The sequence below is a fragment of the Varroa destructor genome, unplaced genomic scaffold (genome assembly GCF_002443255.2).
Source record: "Varroa destructor unplaced genomic scaffold, Vdes_3.0 BEIS01000004.1, whole genome shotgun sequence".
NCBI lineage: Eukaryota > Metazoa > Arthropoda > Arachnida > Mesostigmata > Varroidae > Varroa > Varroa destructor.
Window position 1 is genome coordinate 45,000,673 of NW_019211457.1, and position 18,130 is coordinate 45,018,802.

Consider the following 18,130-nt stretch of genomic DNA (forward strand, 5'->3'; position numbering starts at 1 on the left):
TGCGCGTATGGCACAACCTACCGGCCGGCCTGCCTCCCTTCCTCGGCGTCTTCAGTGGCCAGCCACAGAAGCAGCAACGCAGCCCCAGTCAATTTTCAGGGAACGGTGCATTTTGTCTGTGTATGGCAATGTCTCCCCCATCTTTTATTTGGCCTCACATAGAAAACTACAGGCCACCTGGAGGACAGAGGTAATTGTATGACGGCCGCATCATTGAGGTCTGTTTTTATTCTGTCCAGTTACCACTTGCCCGCTGTTGTCATTCCTGCAGTTACCCAAACTGCTGCATCGGTATGGATGGCATCACATTGATATTCCACAACCAGATAACCATTTTTTTTTTACATATTTTTCACTAGACTTCGGTCGGCTTCCCTGTTGTCAATAACGCTGCAGCCCGTCGAAGCCATTGGCACTCGTTCGTTCGTTAGAAGTGCGGAAGACATACAATTCGTTGGTGACGATCTGTGCTCAGAGATGGGCGGTCAGTCTGACCTGGGCTCGCAACCCAGATCCCATTTGGCTGTAGAACGAAGACGGGGAGCGAAAAAGTGATTAAGTTGCTTTGCAAATCATTCCGCAGTCATCTCACGCAATCGCTTAAACACGCGGTGGTCCGTCGTACGTGTCACATTATGATCCACCTAAAGCGGCAAAACGTCAAGTCATGTTGCCTACCAACAAAATCTCGTTTTTTCTCTCGTCGACATCTCCCTATCGTTGGCCAATTTCAGACCAGTTAAACTGAACAAAAATACAGTACGCACAGACCTGCCTGCTCAAAGTAACGCACAAATACGTACATATATATATATTTATATATATATATATATATATATATATATGGCGCAATTTGGTACGTACCTCAGGTCTAACTACCCAAGTAAAATTCGCTGATTCTCATTTTTGAAGATGTCATAATTAATTTATTCGAACCCGGTTCCAGCTTAGAAGAGGGGAACTAAGGCTCTGTGCTCTGCCATTGCCTAAGCCCCCCGAGAACCGCTCGCCAATCGCCTTCCGCCTCCGGCTTCGTGAATCTGCTGACTAGAGCAAGCAGAGAAACTAATCGAGGAACGGTATCTCACACAGGAAGACCAACTATCCCGTCGACTATCGTGCGCCTGCATCGATGCTCCATTCAGTGTCTCCGTCGAATCGACACCGGCCTCCAGAGACACGGCGCCCTGTCACGGAGTGGTGGAGGAGCTAACGGGCAGCTCGCTCACCCGACACAAAGAAAAGGACAAAGTGATACATGAGTGCGAATCAATCGGCCATACTGAATGGAGAAAAACTGAGTTAGCGTGATCGCGACAGGGAACTCGAGGCATAATCAGTAACCTGCAACATAGATGATGACCAGGCGGGTAGCTGTCGCATAGGGGAAGAGTGGGAAAGCTGCTGAAGAGCTCCAATCCGGCCGATCTCATTGTGGCATTCGGGATTTAGTTTAAGCCCTGGGAGTTCTTGACGGAGCGACCGAGACACCACCACGAACATGGAAATCTATTGGGAGCAGATTGTCTTGCTTTTTTGTTATGTTCGTCCTGATGGTCAGCGGCGGCATTAAGTCAATGAATGACGGGTGTGTAAGGAATCAAAGTGCAAGGTGGTACAAGTGGTAGCCAAATATGGAAGAGGCAGAGACAGTGCCGACGATTCCTAGAATGCCGCAGAACGATGCTGAAGTAAACTAAAAAATACGACACTTCGAGGTATAGTAAAGTTGACTGATGCTGGCTTGTAGTCGTTGGAGCTGGCATTTCCTCAGAGGTGAAGAGGCGATCGTGCAAGATAAGGCGATGGCAGCACAATTATAATTCATATTAATCAGTATGAATGGACTGACCTTAGATGAAAAATGATATCGATATTAAATATTGCCTAATCTCTATCTATTCGTTTTCCTAGTGCTTAGCTTGATTGACATTGTACTCGTAGGGAAAAGGGCGGTGACTAGCTATTCTTAAGAAACTTGTAAGTATAGTTAACTGCTGGATTTCTTTTCTTTTTTCTGATAAAATTTTTCTAGCTTCAGCTTTTTAAGGAAAAGAAATTTACGGCTGTAACATTCTTCAGTAAACAATCGAAAATAGAACGGTTAAAAACATTTTTGTTGGCTTATATGTATACAATATAGAGGCGCAACGTACATATCAATCTGAATGAATTAGAACAGATTTAAATAAAACAACCGTGTACTTTCCCGATCGGACTGTAACTCGTAGTTGTCGATGGTGATGATGAGCATTAATTAACAAATTCTTCATATAAATTGTCCTTTGTTATATAACAATGGGTTTTCGTAAGTAGCTTCTAACTTGACAAATTTGTCAACGATCGAAACGAAAACAAGCGTCGCCATCTTAGTTGGCTATGCTATATCCTTGTAGAACCGCCCGTATCAGCGACAGCTCATTGCTAAACATAACTATCCTTTCAACACTATACAATTGTATTTCTTTAATCACACCATATAATTAATCATTGGCAATTATTTTTCATTGGTTCTATGGATGGATGGATGGATGGATGGATGCACGGGCGGACGACCACTGCAGCCTTTCCCTCAGCGAAACCACTTGACACGGTAAACAAATTTCCGACCAGGATAAAGCCACCGAGCTGGTAGAAGCACAGAAATATATGCAATTACACGAATTGCGACATGGCGGAATACATAGCAGCGTAAGTTGTTTACTAGTGCAACGTGACCGGCAATTAGATAAGTTACGTTCGTTGTTTTCTGTTTAAGAGAAAATCATTGAAATTATACTGCGTTGCTGATCATCGTCAAGCAGTGAAAGAAACGAGAACTCTACGATCTCTTCTCTTTCACCTTTTCTCGTCCACGGTCAAACGGTCATTCTCATGCACCGTCCAAAAGTGCCGCGTATTTCGCACAAAACAACTATCAATGTCAGCCACCCAAGAGCCAACCATGGGGTCTAAGAACCGAAAATGTACCAAAAACAATAAACTTGATAGGAATGTCCTGTCGGGGGGAGCTAAACGTGGTAGAGGCACTCCGTCAAGAAAACTAAAGGCTGATGCAAGTAGACATTTGGAAAGATCGCAAGGTGAGGTGAGTATCTTCTCCAAGGTACTTGAAGATGAATCGAGTACTCTAACGAAGGGATCTGAAAGTAGGGTGAGTACCTTCTCGAAAAGACCTAAAAGTAAAGTGAGTACCCCCTCGAAGAGACCTAAAAGTAAAGCAAGTACCTTCTCGAAGAGATCTAAAAGTAGAGGGAGTACTTCCTCGAAGGAACCTGATAGGGCAAGTACTCTCTCGAAAGGATTTAAAAACAAGGCAAGTATTCTCTCGAAGGGACTTCGTAACTGGACAAGTAAGTTCTTCCAAGGACCTATAAAAGATTCAAGCATCATTTCGAAACGTTCTAGGGCTAGTGCGAACGAACTACCCAAGGTACCCAAGCCCTCGTACGGAAGGAAGCCGGTGAAAAAAGGCGCAGCAAGAAAAGGCGACAGCGTTTGTAAACTTTCCAGAAGGACTAGCAGGCACAAGCTAAAAAAAGGCAAAGACGACAGAAACACACCTTCAAAAGGCACGTGTGCTTGTGAAAATCAACTAACAAAGGAATTTAAGAGCGATCGAGGAAACAGCCCCTCATCAGTGAAGGGGCAGAACAGAAGCCAGTTTGTACAGAAGGCTTATGGCGTAGTTCCGATTAGGAATCGACTCGCGCATGACCCCAAACAACATACGGCTGAAGTAAAGATTAGGCCGGAGCAGACAGAAATTGCACCTGTTGGACTGCACCGTTGGCCTGCGAGTATTTTGAGGAATAGCTCTATAAATTCATCAAAACAACTGTCGAGGGTTCATTTATCACGCATGGGTCCATCACCAGTGAATCTAAGACAAATGCGCCCAATGACTGGATTAAGACAAATTCAGACATCTGCACAGCTTCCGATAGCGCAGGTACCAATGTCGCCGCCAGATTATCAGAACTTTATAACTGGAGGAGAATATGAATTTCAGCCAAATAGCGTATATCCGGATGTGCCCATAGGCTACTTCTACGAACCGGAGTATGCATTCGAAAGTTATCCTACATCGTATCCATATGTATTTTCGTCCGATTTCCAAGATTCTTCTAAGATGTGCGTCTCTTTTCAACCACTGTTCACTAATCCTCAACTCGAAAACCAAGACCAGTTGGCGATGCGTTATAACACGGCTTCTGGAGCACTACAGGAACTGCAACCCGTTGGCTACCCAGAATCGTCTTATGTGTGCCCAGATCCACTTACCGTTAACGAGATGCCGCTTCAGCCGCCTAACCAAAATTTGCTCTCTAGTGACGAGCCCGAGTCATTCATGACAAACGTCGCACAGCGCGGTAATTACCGCGGACAGTATTTAGAGGCCCACAGCAGAGAAGCCACCCCATCCAATTATTTCGAAGGACATTACGACTGGTTCCAGGCTCAAGACCATCAAAGTTTTCCTTCGGATCACAACTAAACTCGAATAAGAAAAATTGTCTAATACAAAGCTAGGGATGCTACGATATTGACGTAGAGGATTATGTAATAATTCATTGGAGAATTTAGTTGTGTGTAGATTACGTAGATACATGGCTGGCTAGTTTCGGTCACGATGACAGGCCCGCTCTATCTAGCTGATAGCGGCTTTAAGTGTGATTTAGCGTAATAGATGCTCAGGAGGCTGTTGAGGTTCTGTGTAGATGTTCGAGGGGTTCTGTGGAACGAATCAATTCATCTATTGAAAATTAGTCGATTTGTACCCATTTGTGTACGCTCCGCCGCTGTTTTTCAGGTAATAGAGAAGCTTTCGGGAATAAGACCACGCGGAACGTAGAGGTTGTTTCTTTAATGGCGTTCTCACGTTGTAGGTGATGTATTAAATCGTCGAGTTCGCTGCTCTATATAGTGTAATTAGCTGTTAATCAAGCGCGCATAGAATACATAAAAATATGCAACACCCGATATCGGTGTACCGCTTTTAATCACATTAGAACAGAAACCAACACGTGTCCATTCAGAGTAATGGATTTCGAGAACCGTCGTCTCAACGCCCTTAGATCTGGAAGTTCTGGAATGTTCTGGAAGAACTTGGACAAAAGAACACTTAAGATTTTTTACTGCTATTACGAACACCAAAATTAGCTACTATATCTATATACAATAGCTTGTTTGTTTATTCTTTCGCTCTATGAACGAACACAAGTGGTTAAAGGCGGCTAATTTTACTCTTCCAGAAACAGCCTTACGTAGTTAGCTACGCTAGGTGACTTACCGCTTATTGACGAAGAAAATACTTTGTAGATAAGTTAAGGACACGACATTTTTTCAAGGAAAACTATTATCCTTAATGTCGTGAAGCACGTACCATTTCAACTAACGTTCCATTGTAGAACATCGACGCTTTGTTTTTATCCATTTCGTTCATTTTTATCGTGCGAACAACAGATTGCAACGAGTAGAAGCTACGAGTCAGCTCTTTTCCGATTTGTGAGAAAATAACGTTTCCTTAATGCTGTGCCTATTTTAGCATCGTAAATTTCTAGGCCATGCTATCGCTCGGTGTTGGTCGATGGCTTTGTCACTCGCTAAAGCAGATGTAGTGGACGCTTGTTCTACGACACATGACACACCTGAAAGAATCATGGTAGAACCTAGCATGTGGCCAACTCCGATACTCCCACGATAATGTCTTTCATATACTCCTCTTGGGCTGCGAGCCTCTCGCACCGTCACCCATTACGTAATGACTTTGCCGGAAAGGGGTGGGGGGCGGCGATGTTCAAGCCACAAGGCCTGGATAGACGTGGTGACGCTCTAGCAACAGCGGCAATTGTCGGGAATGGCATTAGAATACTGCCATGTTGCTGCGATATGACAGTTCAGGTTGGTCTGATGTCTGCTCGGGGTCAGTGCCATGCACTATTATTATATTATAAAAGTAAGAAGTGAGGCTTTATTATTATAATTTTTGATAGGGCTCGTTTCAGCTTGAAAATGAATTAAGCTTCTGTCTTTTTCCACTAGAAAGGTGAATTTGTTATAATTTGTTACAGTAAATGTAATTATTCATGTGCAATTCATTGTATTTAAATTGCTGAAACTGATACGTAAGGGTTTATGATAGTAAATATTGTTGGCTCGCAAAAGGTTTATCCTTATTATAGTCCCCCTAGTAAACCCCAACAAGTTACTCGAATAGATTGCTCGCCGTAATTAACAACTGATAATTGTATCGATGGGAAAGGACTACAGCCTTAGGTCATGTAAATGTTGATTCGTGAGGCTGATATGAAAAGCAAGTAGAGCAGGAAGTATATACATCAGTTATAGATATGTGTTTCAACGCGAGTACATTTTATAAAGATAAGCATTCATCCAATTCTTCATCAGGACGTGACTTAATGGCGTTTCAATTCCTGCTCATCTATTAGCTATCACAGACGAGACAGATCAGTCGACTTGCTTAAACCATGGTTGAAAACTACCAGGTAGAATAATCGTATCAGCCGGTGCAGGTAATAGGTACCCTTTAACCTAACTTAACCTAACAATATATCCTAAAGGAAATAACACCTGTAGCTTGTTTATACAGCGCTCCTGGAACTGCAACGGTGTAGGCGAACAGTGAGGTAATGATAGCAGTTATCGGTTGATCTTTACTGCTGCCTGTACTAATTATAATTAATCACAGATAACAAATGATGACTCGTGTCAGAAATAAACTTCAGCGCCATAAAGGCCTTATAATCCTCCTGTAAGCATTCCCAAAATTTTAATAGAACATTTTAGTAGTAGGCCAACCTTTATTCAGAATATCATATTTTACAGTTTATTAGACTTTTGATTTCTTATACCTTTTTGATCTTGTTTTTGATACTCGAGCTAATTTGGCCTGAAGATTCTCTCGGATAAAATACTATTACTTTAAAAAAACAATTATTCTCCTCTATAGAGATTTTGCATTGTTTTATAGCACCCGTAGTAAATTTATACAGCACGTTCTTTTAGTCCAATGATGTTCGGGGTCTCATATCTCGAATCAGATGCAATATACTAAAGAAACCAAACAGTAAGATGACTAAATAAATATTTAGTCAAAAACACGTCACGAACGCATATAATACATATAAATCTAGTTATAAAAATACCTAGACGACATTGACGTACCTCTATATCCTCTATATATATATATATATATATATATATATATGAGAATCAATTAATGGTTTCACTTAACAGTCGTTCAGGAAATGTTGACGATGAAAAGGGTTGACGAAAAGCCGTCTTCGTCACGACTTTGTTATGTAGTTTGATATTCGTGTACTCCACGAAGTAACAGTACTAAAAAAAATGTAAAGAATATCGATTTCATATAAAAGAAACTGCTTCTGTATTTAGTTCGAGATGCCCCAGTCGTCTGCGTCTATCCTCAGCTAGTTTGAAGTAAATTCCGTCAGATCAAGTGCGTATGGTACACCAGCTTTTCGATGAGAAATATTTCTTATCGAACTTGATCGTAGGGCAGAAACCACAAATTTCGCAGAGGGCACAATGCGTTTATGAGGTACCGGGAGTCCAATGACAGCCTTAAGACGATGACAGCACTGAATAGTTGCGAAAAAAGAACCAATAGCGGGTCCAGGGTCACGAAATGTCCAGAACACAGTAGATCAACGAGGGCATATCTAAACGATCAAAGCTAAAAGACAAACTGACGTGATCTAATCCAATTAACAATAATAGGTTATTGACCCGCATGATATATATCTACTGAAATTGTTGTTAGATATAATAATTATCCGAATAACTTACGGGACATAAGGATAATATAATAATGGGATATCGCTGTAAATTTAATGAAATGATAACTCAAACGAACCTGCCAAGCAAACTCGGTATGGACCTGAGAATCAGGAAAAAATTACCATAGTTAAGTCTGTATCAGTACTACGTGGAAGAGATGCGCAAATACTTGGGCCTGGACCACAGAGTGGGGCCCTATGCAGGAGCTGATACCGTTTGTCGCGATCCGCATCGCAAGGAGACAGCCACTCGGTTCGGATATTAAAAATAACATTATTACCAATGATTAACGGTTTTAGTTTGGTTATTCTTATTATTACCGTTAAAAAAGTACAAATACACTTCCTGGTGGCCAATGAAGCTGCTTTCGCATACTCAGCTGATCAACAAGCTTTCTAAATGTTTCGAGATAAACGTGCGGCACTGCCGTTAGACGGCTGGCTCTGAGCCGTGTGCCTATACCCGTATTCGAACCTAGCCCACCACGTGTCCCTAAGTCCAGCACACAAATGTGCAACCTGCTAAGCTATCACGGAGACACACACTAATCCTAACCGCGTTCAGCTTTCCGAGTTCAAAAAGGACGCGCGCTAGGTAGGAAACTAAATGAGTCCATGAGGCGATAAGGTTAATCTCGTTGCTGCGAGGTTAGCGCGTCTTAACAGGTGATTACCTAACGTTGTTGCATCGGCTTTCACGAGGGCTTTAGTCCACGAGGAAGTGCATCGTATGAAGTAAGATGTGAGGGCCACTGCACCGTATTTCTTATATTCAGAGGCCACGTTTAATGCAATATCTGCCTTTTTATATACAGAATTTTTAGGTCAACGTTTAATTACTTGAATTTAAAATGATCCAGCTATATTCCTAGGGATGCTTAATAATCAGCTTAAAATGTAGATAAACGAGCGGACAGACAAGTCCATCAATGAAACTAGCATTGCAATGATATTGAAATAGGCCTTTTCTATGACAGATTTAAGCTACTAATAAATGATAATAAATGTTACGATTGTTCGAGTTACACAAAGAAAAAAAAAAGTTGCCATCGGAGAAAAAGAAGACCTGTAGATTTTTTTTTTTCGAAATTATAAGGAAAACTAATTATTAGTTAGGCGCGTAAAAGCAGCTGGCTGTCATTTCTCAGTGAATGTCTCCGCTCACGCTGTCCGCATATATCCAGCAAGATTAGTAATATGAAATCTGCTGGATCTGTGGACAGATGCTGAACGACAATGATTCTTTAGTCACGAATAGTCGAAAATATGAACGCTAGAGTGCACGGTATTAGAGTACGTGAGTAAATCGAATTGTATATGGTTAATCGAAAAAGCATTTTTAATCGAAAAAGCGTTTTGTTACCCCACCGTATTGACATGATCCATCAGCAAGAACTGTTATCTACTGAGATTGCTCGATTTTAAACAACGCCTCACCTAGACTGTAGATAACTACAACCGTATGTACCCGAATTGCAGAAACACACGAATAAATATGAGACCTATGCCCCTATACACCCCCCCCCCCCCCGGAGCTCCCAACGGCCCCTTCGGATTCGCTCTTTGACAGTTTAAGCCTACAGCTAAGTGTGCTTCTACAGCTTTTCCTATGCAGCCTCGAACATAGCCACAATCGCCGTTATTGCCGGGCCAGAGTGTCATGGCAGCAGGACTCCCACGTAGCACGTAGCGAGGGCAAAGGTTTAGGAAGCACATGTTGGACAACTCCCGTTTATCTATTCTTTCTGTTCTCGCCATAACCACTGCACAGGGCTCGCTGGCCTCGACTTGGAATTCATTCAAATCGCATAAGGTCTATGACGGACCGTTGGCGAGGGCTGTGCTTCACGCACATCGTAGCCCCCTACTTAACGCAATAACTGCTCCAGCAACAACAATAGCAAACAGCCATAGCAACATCAATAACCAGTGAAGCAAAGCTGGCAACAATAACAGTATCGGCTGTACAGTGCGTACGACGCCACTCGTACATAAAACTGCTTATAATCGTCATGGCCCGTAATGGGCGATACAGCATGGCTCTACCAGACGCGTCCGACGCATAATTACATAAAAGCATTCTAGGCAAGCGTCATATTGCTCTATATTATATATATATATATACATACATAATATACAGTTCGATATCAAGAATGGGAGATGAAATATAGTTCAGGCACTGCGTTTAGGCAGGATAACAGTCGGTCCGCCGCAGAGTGTCAGGCCACCAGCGATCGTCGGTAGCCGCCGCTCAATTCGCCGGAATACGTTTTCCAGTTTATTAGTGGACAGAAACTGTGACACAGCCAAGCAGAGAGATAACTGGTAAATTTAACATGCTAAAACATGCCTTTGGGCAGTTCTTCATCAAATAGTAAATTGCTATTTTAGCTTTGGTACTTAATACTACAAGATTCCTTTGACTTAAAAATACCAAAATTTCGCATTGCAAGCAAGGCGAAGTACAACGGATGGATTTAACTGAAAGCTATCCGTATATTTGAGGCTAAATGGAAATGGGGGAAATGCTCTACAGATTCCCAAAAAATATCTGCATTTCCTGTCAAATCCGCTCCATGGTACTGCAAAGTAGCTCATATAATGTGCTGACAAGTACATAGTCGATAGAAAACTCCACTTGAAGACATATGATGGTTCAATCATTTTTGCGTTATTGAGCTTACAAACCCGTTCATAGATATTCCAGCAAGATTTCACACCATCCTCGTCAGATGGCATTCAACGTAGGTTGGACAAAAGTGCGTTTGGCGCAACCTGATTTATTCCAGTCTTCGACGCATTATCCATGGCCAACCCATATGAAGGTTTTCGTCATTCATGCTACAATAATTCGCATTTACCTAAAATAGGCCCTCAGTTAACTTGCGACAATTTCGCGGCGTGTTCATATTGCCATTGATAGTACACTGCCAGATGACACTAAAGACCTTTCACACGTTCATCTGTGGCACAGCTAAGGGTTTGAAAGCTTTATGGATACTGCACACATCACGGCCTGTTTGCCGGGTCGTACTGCCGGTCTTGCAGTAGACGGTTGCAGAGCTCCGGCGTAACTCCGTTAGCGGGTGATCAATATTTCCCTCTAACGCACACAATGAGCACACACGCAAACATACATAGATACATATACATAGACAAGCAAGCACACACTTCAACTCACAACACTTCGCTTCTTCCGCCGCTCGCCATCTCCAGGATGCCAGTTCACGCGCATGCGCTCCGAGCAATGATCAGCGAACAAAGCAAGGCAGCGCTGTTGGAGCATCGTCCGTGATAAGTCGCCGTATTCCATAGTGTAATGGTTACTAGCACTGCACTACCTGCTATCAGGTCGTCTTCGCTTCCATAGGAGAGCTTACACAGTCGCTAGCGGACACTCTAACGTGCATCGTCACTACGAAATGCAGAAGTCTCGACAACCGACGACAGTGGCGCCACGACTACGGCCACGGTACACACGACTCACGGCTGTTGTTGGCGGCAGGGTTCCGCTTGCCTCTATAAGAACAAAGCTAGCTTACGCCACCGTCCTCAGGTGAGGCGCTGCACACGCCGCTTATAGAATATCTCCACATAGCTAGAAGGATCCAAGCTCGAACGGGACGTTCATTTATGTCCGCCCCCGCAGCCGTCCATCCGCTTATTCCTGGGTTTGCCCCTCCCCTTCCCTTACTCCATCTGTTTACAGCCAAGATGTCCCTACTTTTTGCTGCTGTCGTTGCTTGCTACTAAAGTAGTAGCAAGCAACTACTTTCCGTTAGTTTTATTCCCGGCGTGCACCAGTAAGCTAGCAGGTACCAGTTTGCTAGAGCCCTAATGGAAGGCGGAAGGGCCGGTGTCGAAATACCTGTTAGGAAGCAAGCACAAGGAACGAGACTGGCGGATGAGAACGGATCCTCTAAACGGTCGACAGACATAGGACGGCAGAAGCTCGGGTGGACGGCGAGGCGTCGAAGTAGAGACCGGTCAGCAGACTAAGCAATGAGAAGGCGAATGGCTGGGCGTATATGTGGTCCTGCAAGCAGGACACTGAACTGCGCGAGGACACACACAGCGGGAACGACACATGGGGCATGAACGACATCGCTACCAGCAGCGGCAGTGGCGACAGATACGCAGGCCGGTCGTGGCTATACCTGTCACAGGACGTCTGAGGCCACTTTCATCTTTGTATCACTCACGAAATAAAATAATATAGCCGGCGCATACACATAGAAGATTTAAACGTTGCCTTCGTCGTGTACTACTGTTTTTCCCAAAAACAAATCGAGGATATTACACCGTAAAAATATTGCAGACATTAATAGTACTTTTTTTAGGTGGAAGTCAGTCAAAACAAGATTAGGAACGGATATTACTGGCATTTAGCGTTTGTTTAACTTTGAAGAGATACACAAAAGATAACTTGACATGAAAACGATCATCAGTCAGATTTGCATAATGAGATAGGCTACGCCAAGTAGCTTTATTATTCGAGGATGCAGGCTTTAATAGTTTATGGGAGCGAAATTTTGAAGCACCTTCTTGCAGTCAGTAATTTACAATGCACATCATCAGTAAAATACATTTTGGCCTGAAACAATTATGAACATACCGAAAGGTATGCGGCCAGCAAAGAATCTTTACTGTTCGCTGTCACCATGCTCCATGCTGAAAGCTGTGGTTGTATTCAAACTTTAGCGTCTTGTCATACGACCAGTTTGTGATAGACAGGGCCTCACAACTAACTTTCCGTCAGGGGGTTAGGGAGATTGGGGTAAAAACGCCTGTCGCTCTGGGAGACTTAAAAGCCAATCCTTTAGATTATAGCCTGTGGTTACCACCAGTACCTAGGCCATAAAGTATTTGTCTCAGGATCCAGGGGACACAAAGCTTCAATCATCCACTACGGCTCTTCAATGGCTAGATCCAGCCTGACTAGATAAGCCGGCGCTCTGGAGCGAGTTACTCAGGTACCTCGAGAAGCAAATGATGAGTAGGAAGGCAAACTGAGTGCTTCAGAAGAAGAATATATACTTGATACGAAAATCTGCTGGGTACCCAGACGACGCACACCGTTCACCTTTCACGTTCGCGTTAGAATTTGTGTCTAAATAGGTGAACGTTAAGGAAACACCTTGTCAAAAATTGCGACGCTGAAAATGACTCTGGAGACGCAAACAGTCGCCCACTCGCGCTTATTGTGAAACAAGCATTGCTCTTTAGGATTTTTGCATTTCCGGAAACTGGAATAAAATGGAAATGAATTCAATCAACAACATAGCCAGCACAGGATCAACCAACAACTCCCTTAGCTTGTACTCTTGATTTTGGTAAAAAAGAATACTTGATTTTCAAATAGTCCCGACATGACCCATTTAATTAAAAACGAGTGTTTTGAAGGTTAAAACATTACTCCGCCTACCTGCAGCTTCACCGTACTGAGCACCCCCAAAAGCGCCCACAAAAGCGTACATTTTTTAAACATACTTGAAACCCAGCTTCAAAGTGGCTGGCCAGGCACCACTCAGTAATAATGCACTACAGTTAATTATTATCATTGTTGTTGTTACTCCGCATTGCCTAGGCTAGATCATATGCTAATCATTTTAGAAACATATCTCACAAAGGTAAGCATTGTTGTTGGTTCTCTTAATATATGACTCTCCCCATTTCTGCGATTAAGCCAGCGATGTTCGTCCCCACGGCGTCTGTCACGACGCCTGCGAAGTAGATTCCCCTCTACCGATTCAATGAAGCGTATCGAAGCATGCCAAAGTGCATAGCAAACTTATCTAGCTTTGTTTAACATTTTCCTTTCCCTAACCACCCACTCCCGTCTACACTTCAAGTTGAACTTGAATTCTCAACCGATATGATCTATAGCTCTCTAATGAGGATGACGCTTCAAGAGTTCGTCTTAACCGGCCAGGGTTATTGGGTGGCGTTAGATGACGCGTGGCCCGAGGCCTGCAGAGTCGGGTCCTGTAAAAGATGAAGTGAGCTTTCAATTAGTGGATGCGAAGTGGACAGGTGTACGCAGAGAAACTAGGTTGACATGGGTAGGTAGACATGGTACCGTTGATTGCTATACTGGAATAAAACCGTAGTTAGGGCTAGTAAATATGTAGTGTTACCTCTGGGACGGATTGCGATCCTCCTATCCGAATACAGCTGCTAAATATTATGGATAAAATACTTTTACAATAAGAAAATGATTAGGTTCAATTATGTTAAAACAACAATTAGTTTTTTCCTCACGCTATGCATAAATAGACCTATTCCAAATTTCAAAAACGTCCATTATATACGGTTGAAAATAGGTTACGTTAAATTCATAGTAATAATGTTCTCTGTTTTTTTTTTTATTTATGTTATTTATTACGGGATAGCTTTTTTAATGATATGACAAAAAAGCAGATTGACAAATCCAACAATTTTTTTTAACTAACCTATCCCTCTGAACCCAAAATTTCACTTATTTTCATAATTCTAAACTTGTTCGAAATCGTTAACCCACTGTCTTAGTTAGGCGTTGGGGCCCTACCATACGGTATCTACTTGTGACCTGAAACCGCGCGTCGACACTATTCTCTAATTATAGTTATTCGGTAATTTGTCACAACAACATTCTCTATTGTTACTGATGCTGACTGCTCTCATTATCGACTCAAGTTACTTTCAATAAGCAGAAACAGCATGTTGCACGATTACGCATCTTGAAGTTAGTTTCCATCAGATTACAGGGAATACCACCCATGTAAGAACTTAAGGGATTTCAGTGCTTTCGCTGCAGACTATCAAATTTTTGTCTCATTCATTCATGTTAAATAGGGTTATATGAAAGCAGAGCAAATATCTGGCTTATGCTAGAGATGGACAGCACATTGAATACGGAATAGATAGTTTTTCTTCAATTTTTTTTCAAGAAATTTTTTACATTTTGGTGAAAACTGACATCGTAATTTTCGAAGCCAGTGATAGGAAACAGCAGTTCATATTTGTATGATTAAAATGAAAGGAAATACCCGTTTCCTCGTATTTAAAACCATCTTATATCATCGCATCGTACATTTGAAAATTCGTTCCATAGAACATCTGACACTTGATTTATTCTTAAATGTTCCAGAGTCCCGCCCCAGCAGCTCATTGTTGCTGGCTTAGTTGTTTTGTTCCATAGATAATCGCTCGAAGTTGATGTAGCGAAACGATGTATGAAATGAAAAAGTCTACAGTGCACGACGCTTCTAACACTTGTGGCAGCCCCACGCTCGCGGCTTTTAGGGGTAAGACTACATCAAGTACAATATAGCTGACTCCAAAATGATTTGAAATAGTGTGCATGGTATCACCTTTTCTGTCAGGGCACTTCATAGCTTGCCATCGCATATTGGCATGTTCCTTATCCTCATGCCATATGCCAGGTAGCTTAATCTTTTAAAGGATCGAGACGATAATAACCTCAGTGTACCTAATGCATCTAATAGTGGGATCCACTCTTGAGAATAAGCAATTAGGGGATGATCGGGCGTGGAAAGTGCCCGGGGGTCATCATCTTACGCTAAAGAATTGTGAGCATACCTCGAGTCAGGCTACGAATTCGAGACCAAATTACCAGCTTGTCCGTAGAAGGTACGCAGAAACTCGGGAGAGTGTGATATTGGAACTGTAGAAATAATAGGTCTTGGCTTTATGACATTACGAACTTCAATGGCATCAATATGCGGCATAGAGGTAAGTGCGAGAAACAGAGTTGCATCAGGAAGTACTTAGCACGCATAGCTCGTGGCGAAGCTAGCATGTGAGAAATTAAAGTGGCTCTTAGACGCATGGGGTGATATTTCTGCTCAGTTACGATTGTAGCTGAACATGGGGATCTTTGATAAAGCCACTACTGAGAAAATAGATATACTGGATATTCATTTTTACCAAAAGACAAGAGGCTAATTCTATTTAATCTTTCACTGGTAATTGTCTGGTCGATTTTTTGGAAGTTGCTGGACAGTATATTACCAGTACATGTTAAATACAAAAACAAGTTTTACGTACTATAGTGTAGGATGTGTTGCTTCAGAGGAGCAAAAAGGACGACACATTACAAGAACGTGTGAAAAATCCTTCTTTAATAAAACTTATTGAAACAATTGTAATGAACCTGCTTTCATTTGCAGCCGTACTTAAATTATTGTCAACCATTAAGCCTTTAATTGGCCTAGTTATCGGCTCAGTGGAAAGAACCAAGATATAGTATGATAAATACTCTATTTAACCACACAGTTTCAAAGTGTATCCAGTGTTGAAAATTACCACTTCGGTTTATTAGCAGTCCATTGGGACAAATACATTTCAATCGCACTCGTGACGAATGACGAGTCTCTGCTTACCAGCGAAAGCGTATCTCTTCGTGCTTAATGATATTCGCCACTACTTCGAACAATTAGACTGCAAATATTGCCGCTCTACTGTCAAACACGTTCAGATGTTGCGACACGTCCATCTGGGTCGGTTTGTCTACGCGCGCGCGGACGCTCCAACCATGAATATGGCCAATCTCGTCTAGTCGTAATCTGAGGGTAGTAAAGTTAGCAGCAGTCAATAACTAAATCGAGTGGTTGGCGTTTTCTCTTCTGCAATGGCGACGTCACAGCGTCCATAAGCATCGTAGAAGTGCGTCAACGTCATCGTAAACGCCGAAATCGCCGTCTGAAAGCGGCAAAAAAATAAAGCGAACGTTGACAGATGCAGAACTACGTCGCGCTCAAGTAAAAGCGAAACGACACAATAATCGTGTAACTGCAGGAGGCTAACAGACTTTTGTTCTCCTGCATTCAACTCGGTGTAAATCTGTCTTGTCAACGCAGCCGAAAGGGACGTCTTCTGCTACGCCGACGACTAAGACGACGCCAGCGACAACGACAACGACGATAATAACAATAGGCACTGGCGGCTTCGTAGGGTGCCATCAAGTGGCGTAAGGAAAGAGACTGAAGTTGTTCGTACCGAGGAAAAGAGCACTGCAATCGAGAAAAAAAAAAAAAGGTGTCTCACTACATTAAGATGATAGCAAAATCACCAAGACCCCGCTATTTCTCAGTCGTTCAACGTTATCTGATATCGACTCCATAGTTAGGCTAAGATGATTGATTAATAAGTACAGATGCATGTTAGGCCCTAGAATCCAGGTGCAACTCGACTCAAGAGAAAAGTGGATCCCTCGAGGATAGAACTAGTGCATTATATTTTTCCTATAGAGAGTAAAAATCAGCCAACGAAGCTACCGCACAATATCTAGATCACAAAAAAAAAGTTGGCCAATGAAGGAACACAAATAAAAGCATCAACGGACTGTTGGCTAGTACATTAAATGCATAAGGAAAAAGACCATTTTATTCTGTAAAAAAAAACATTCGTATTCACACCAAAAGGCCGTCATCGGTCTGGTACCGCCTTAAGTATTAAATATCAATACGATTATAGTTATTATGTGTAGAACTATTTAACCGAAATTGAAGGGGCTAGTGTGTTAACAGGCAGTAAACTCTTTACTCAAATATATCAAGTATATATGACGACGATGATGGCTATAAAAAATAATATATATTTTACGCTCATCCTAATTCATTCTATGGTGCACACGCTATTTATAATATGGCGATGACCAGCCAAAGCTCATTATACGGGATTTTGACTGAAATAAAAAAGCGTAAAAGTTCGTTTTTGTTTGTCTTGAACAGCCTAACCATGCATAATCGATAACATTAATGTTTAGCTCCCCGAAAGCTTGAGCAGCATTTCGATTGATAAGGCCCGGATATCCAAACCCCCTGAACAACCAGGCGCGCCGTTCCAGTCCCCAGCAGCAGCGGTGGCGTCGGAAGCCAGTGAAGGCCAAACACGACATTCACATCGTGGCAATTCGAATCGTTGCGTAAATCCCGAATGCGTTTTACGCCCGCTGAGTGCTGCCAGAAGGGACAATATTGTGTAAGTAGCGTATGATGTGTGATTAGTTGAATCCCGTATGCTTGTCTCTTGTACATATGAGTGCTTACTTTCGTAAAATACCGTCCATTGTTGTCCGCAAGCGACCAATGCAAGATGCGGTCTTGCAAACGACAGAAAACAACACTGATTTGCCCGTAGACAACGGCTATCATTTAGTTAAAGACATTTATGGCCTGTTACCGCTTGGTAGACTGGTCTGTCTTTGTACTGGTCATGCATTTATAATCATTATAATGTTTATTTTCAGAGAGATGGCTAGTGCTCTTAAAAGCAATGTAAGAAAAACACGATTTTAACGGTTA

At 42.4% G+C, this 18,130-nt stretch overlaps 1 protein-coding gene across 1 annotated transcript; it reads left to right on the forward strand.

The window, feature by feature from the left end:
• The first annotated feature begins 2,619 nt into the window (after window positions 1–2,619).
• On the forward strand, window positions 2,620–4,554 carry LOC147756260 (uncharacterized). The gene has a single exon (XM_086988220.1). The coding sequence runs from the start codon at window positions 2,921–2,923 to the stop codon at window positions 4,496–4,498; it is 1,578 nt and encodes a 525-aa protein (XP_086844346.1). The 5' UTR covers window positions 2,620–2,920; the 3' UTR covers window positions 4,499–4,554.
• The last annotated feature ends 13,576 nt before the right edge of the window (window positions 4,555–18,130 follow it).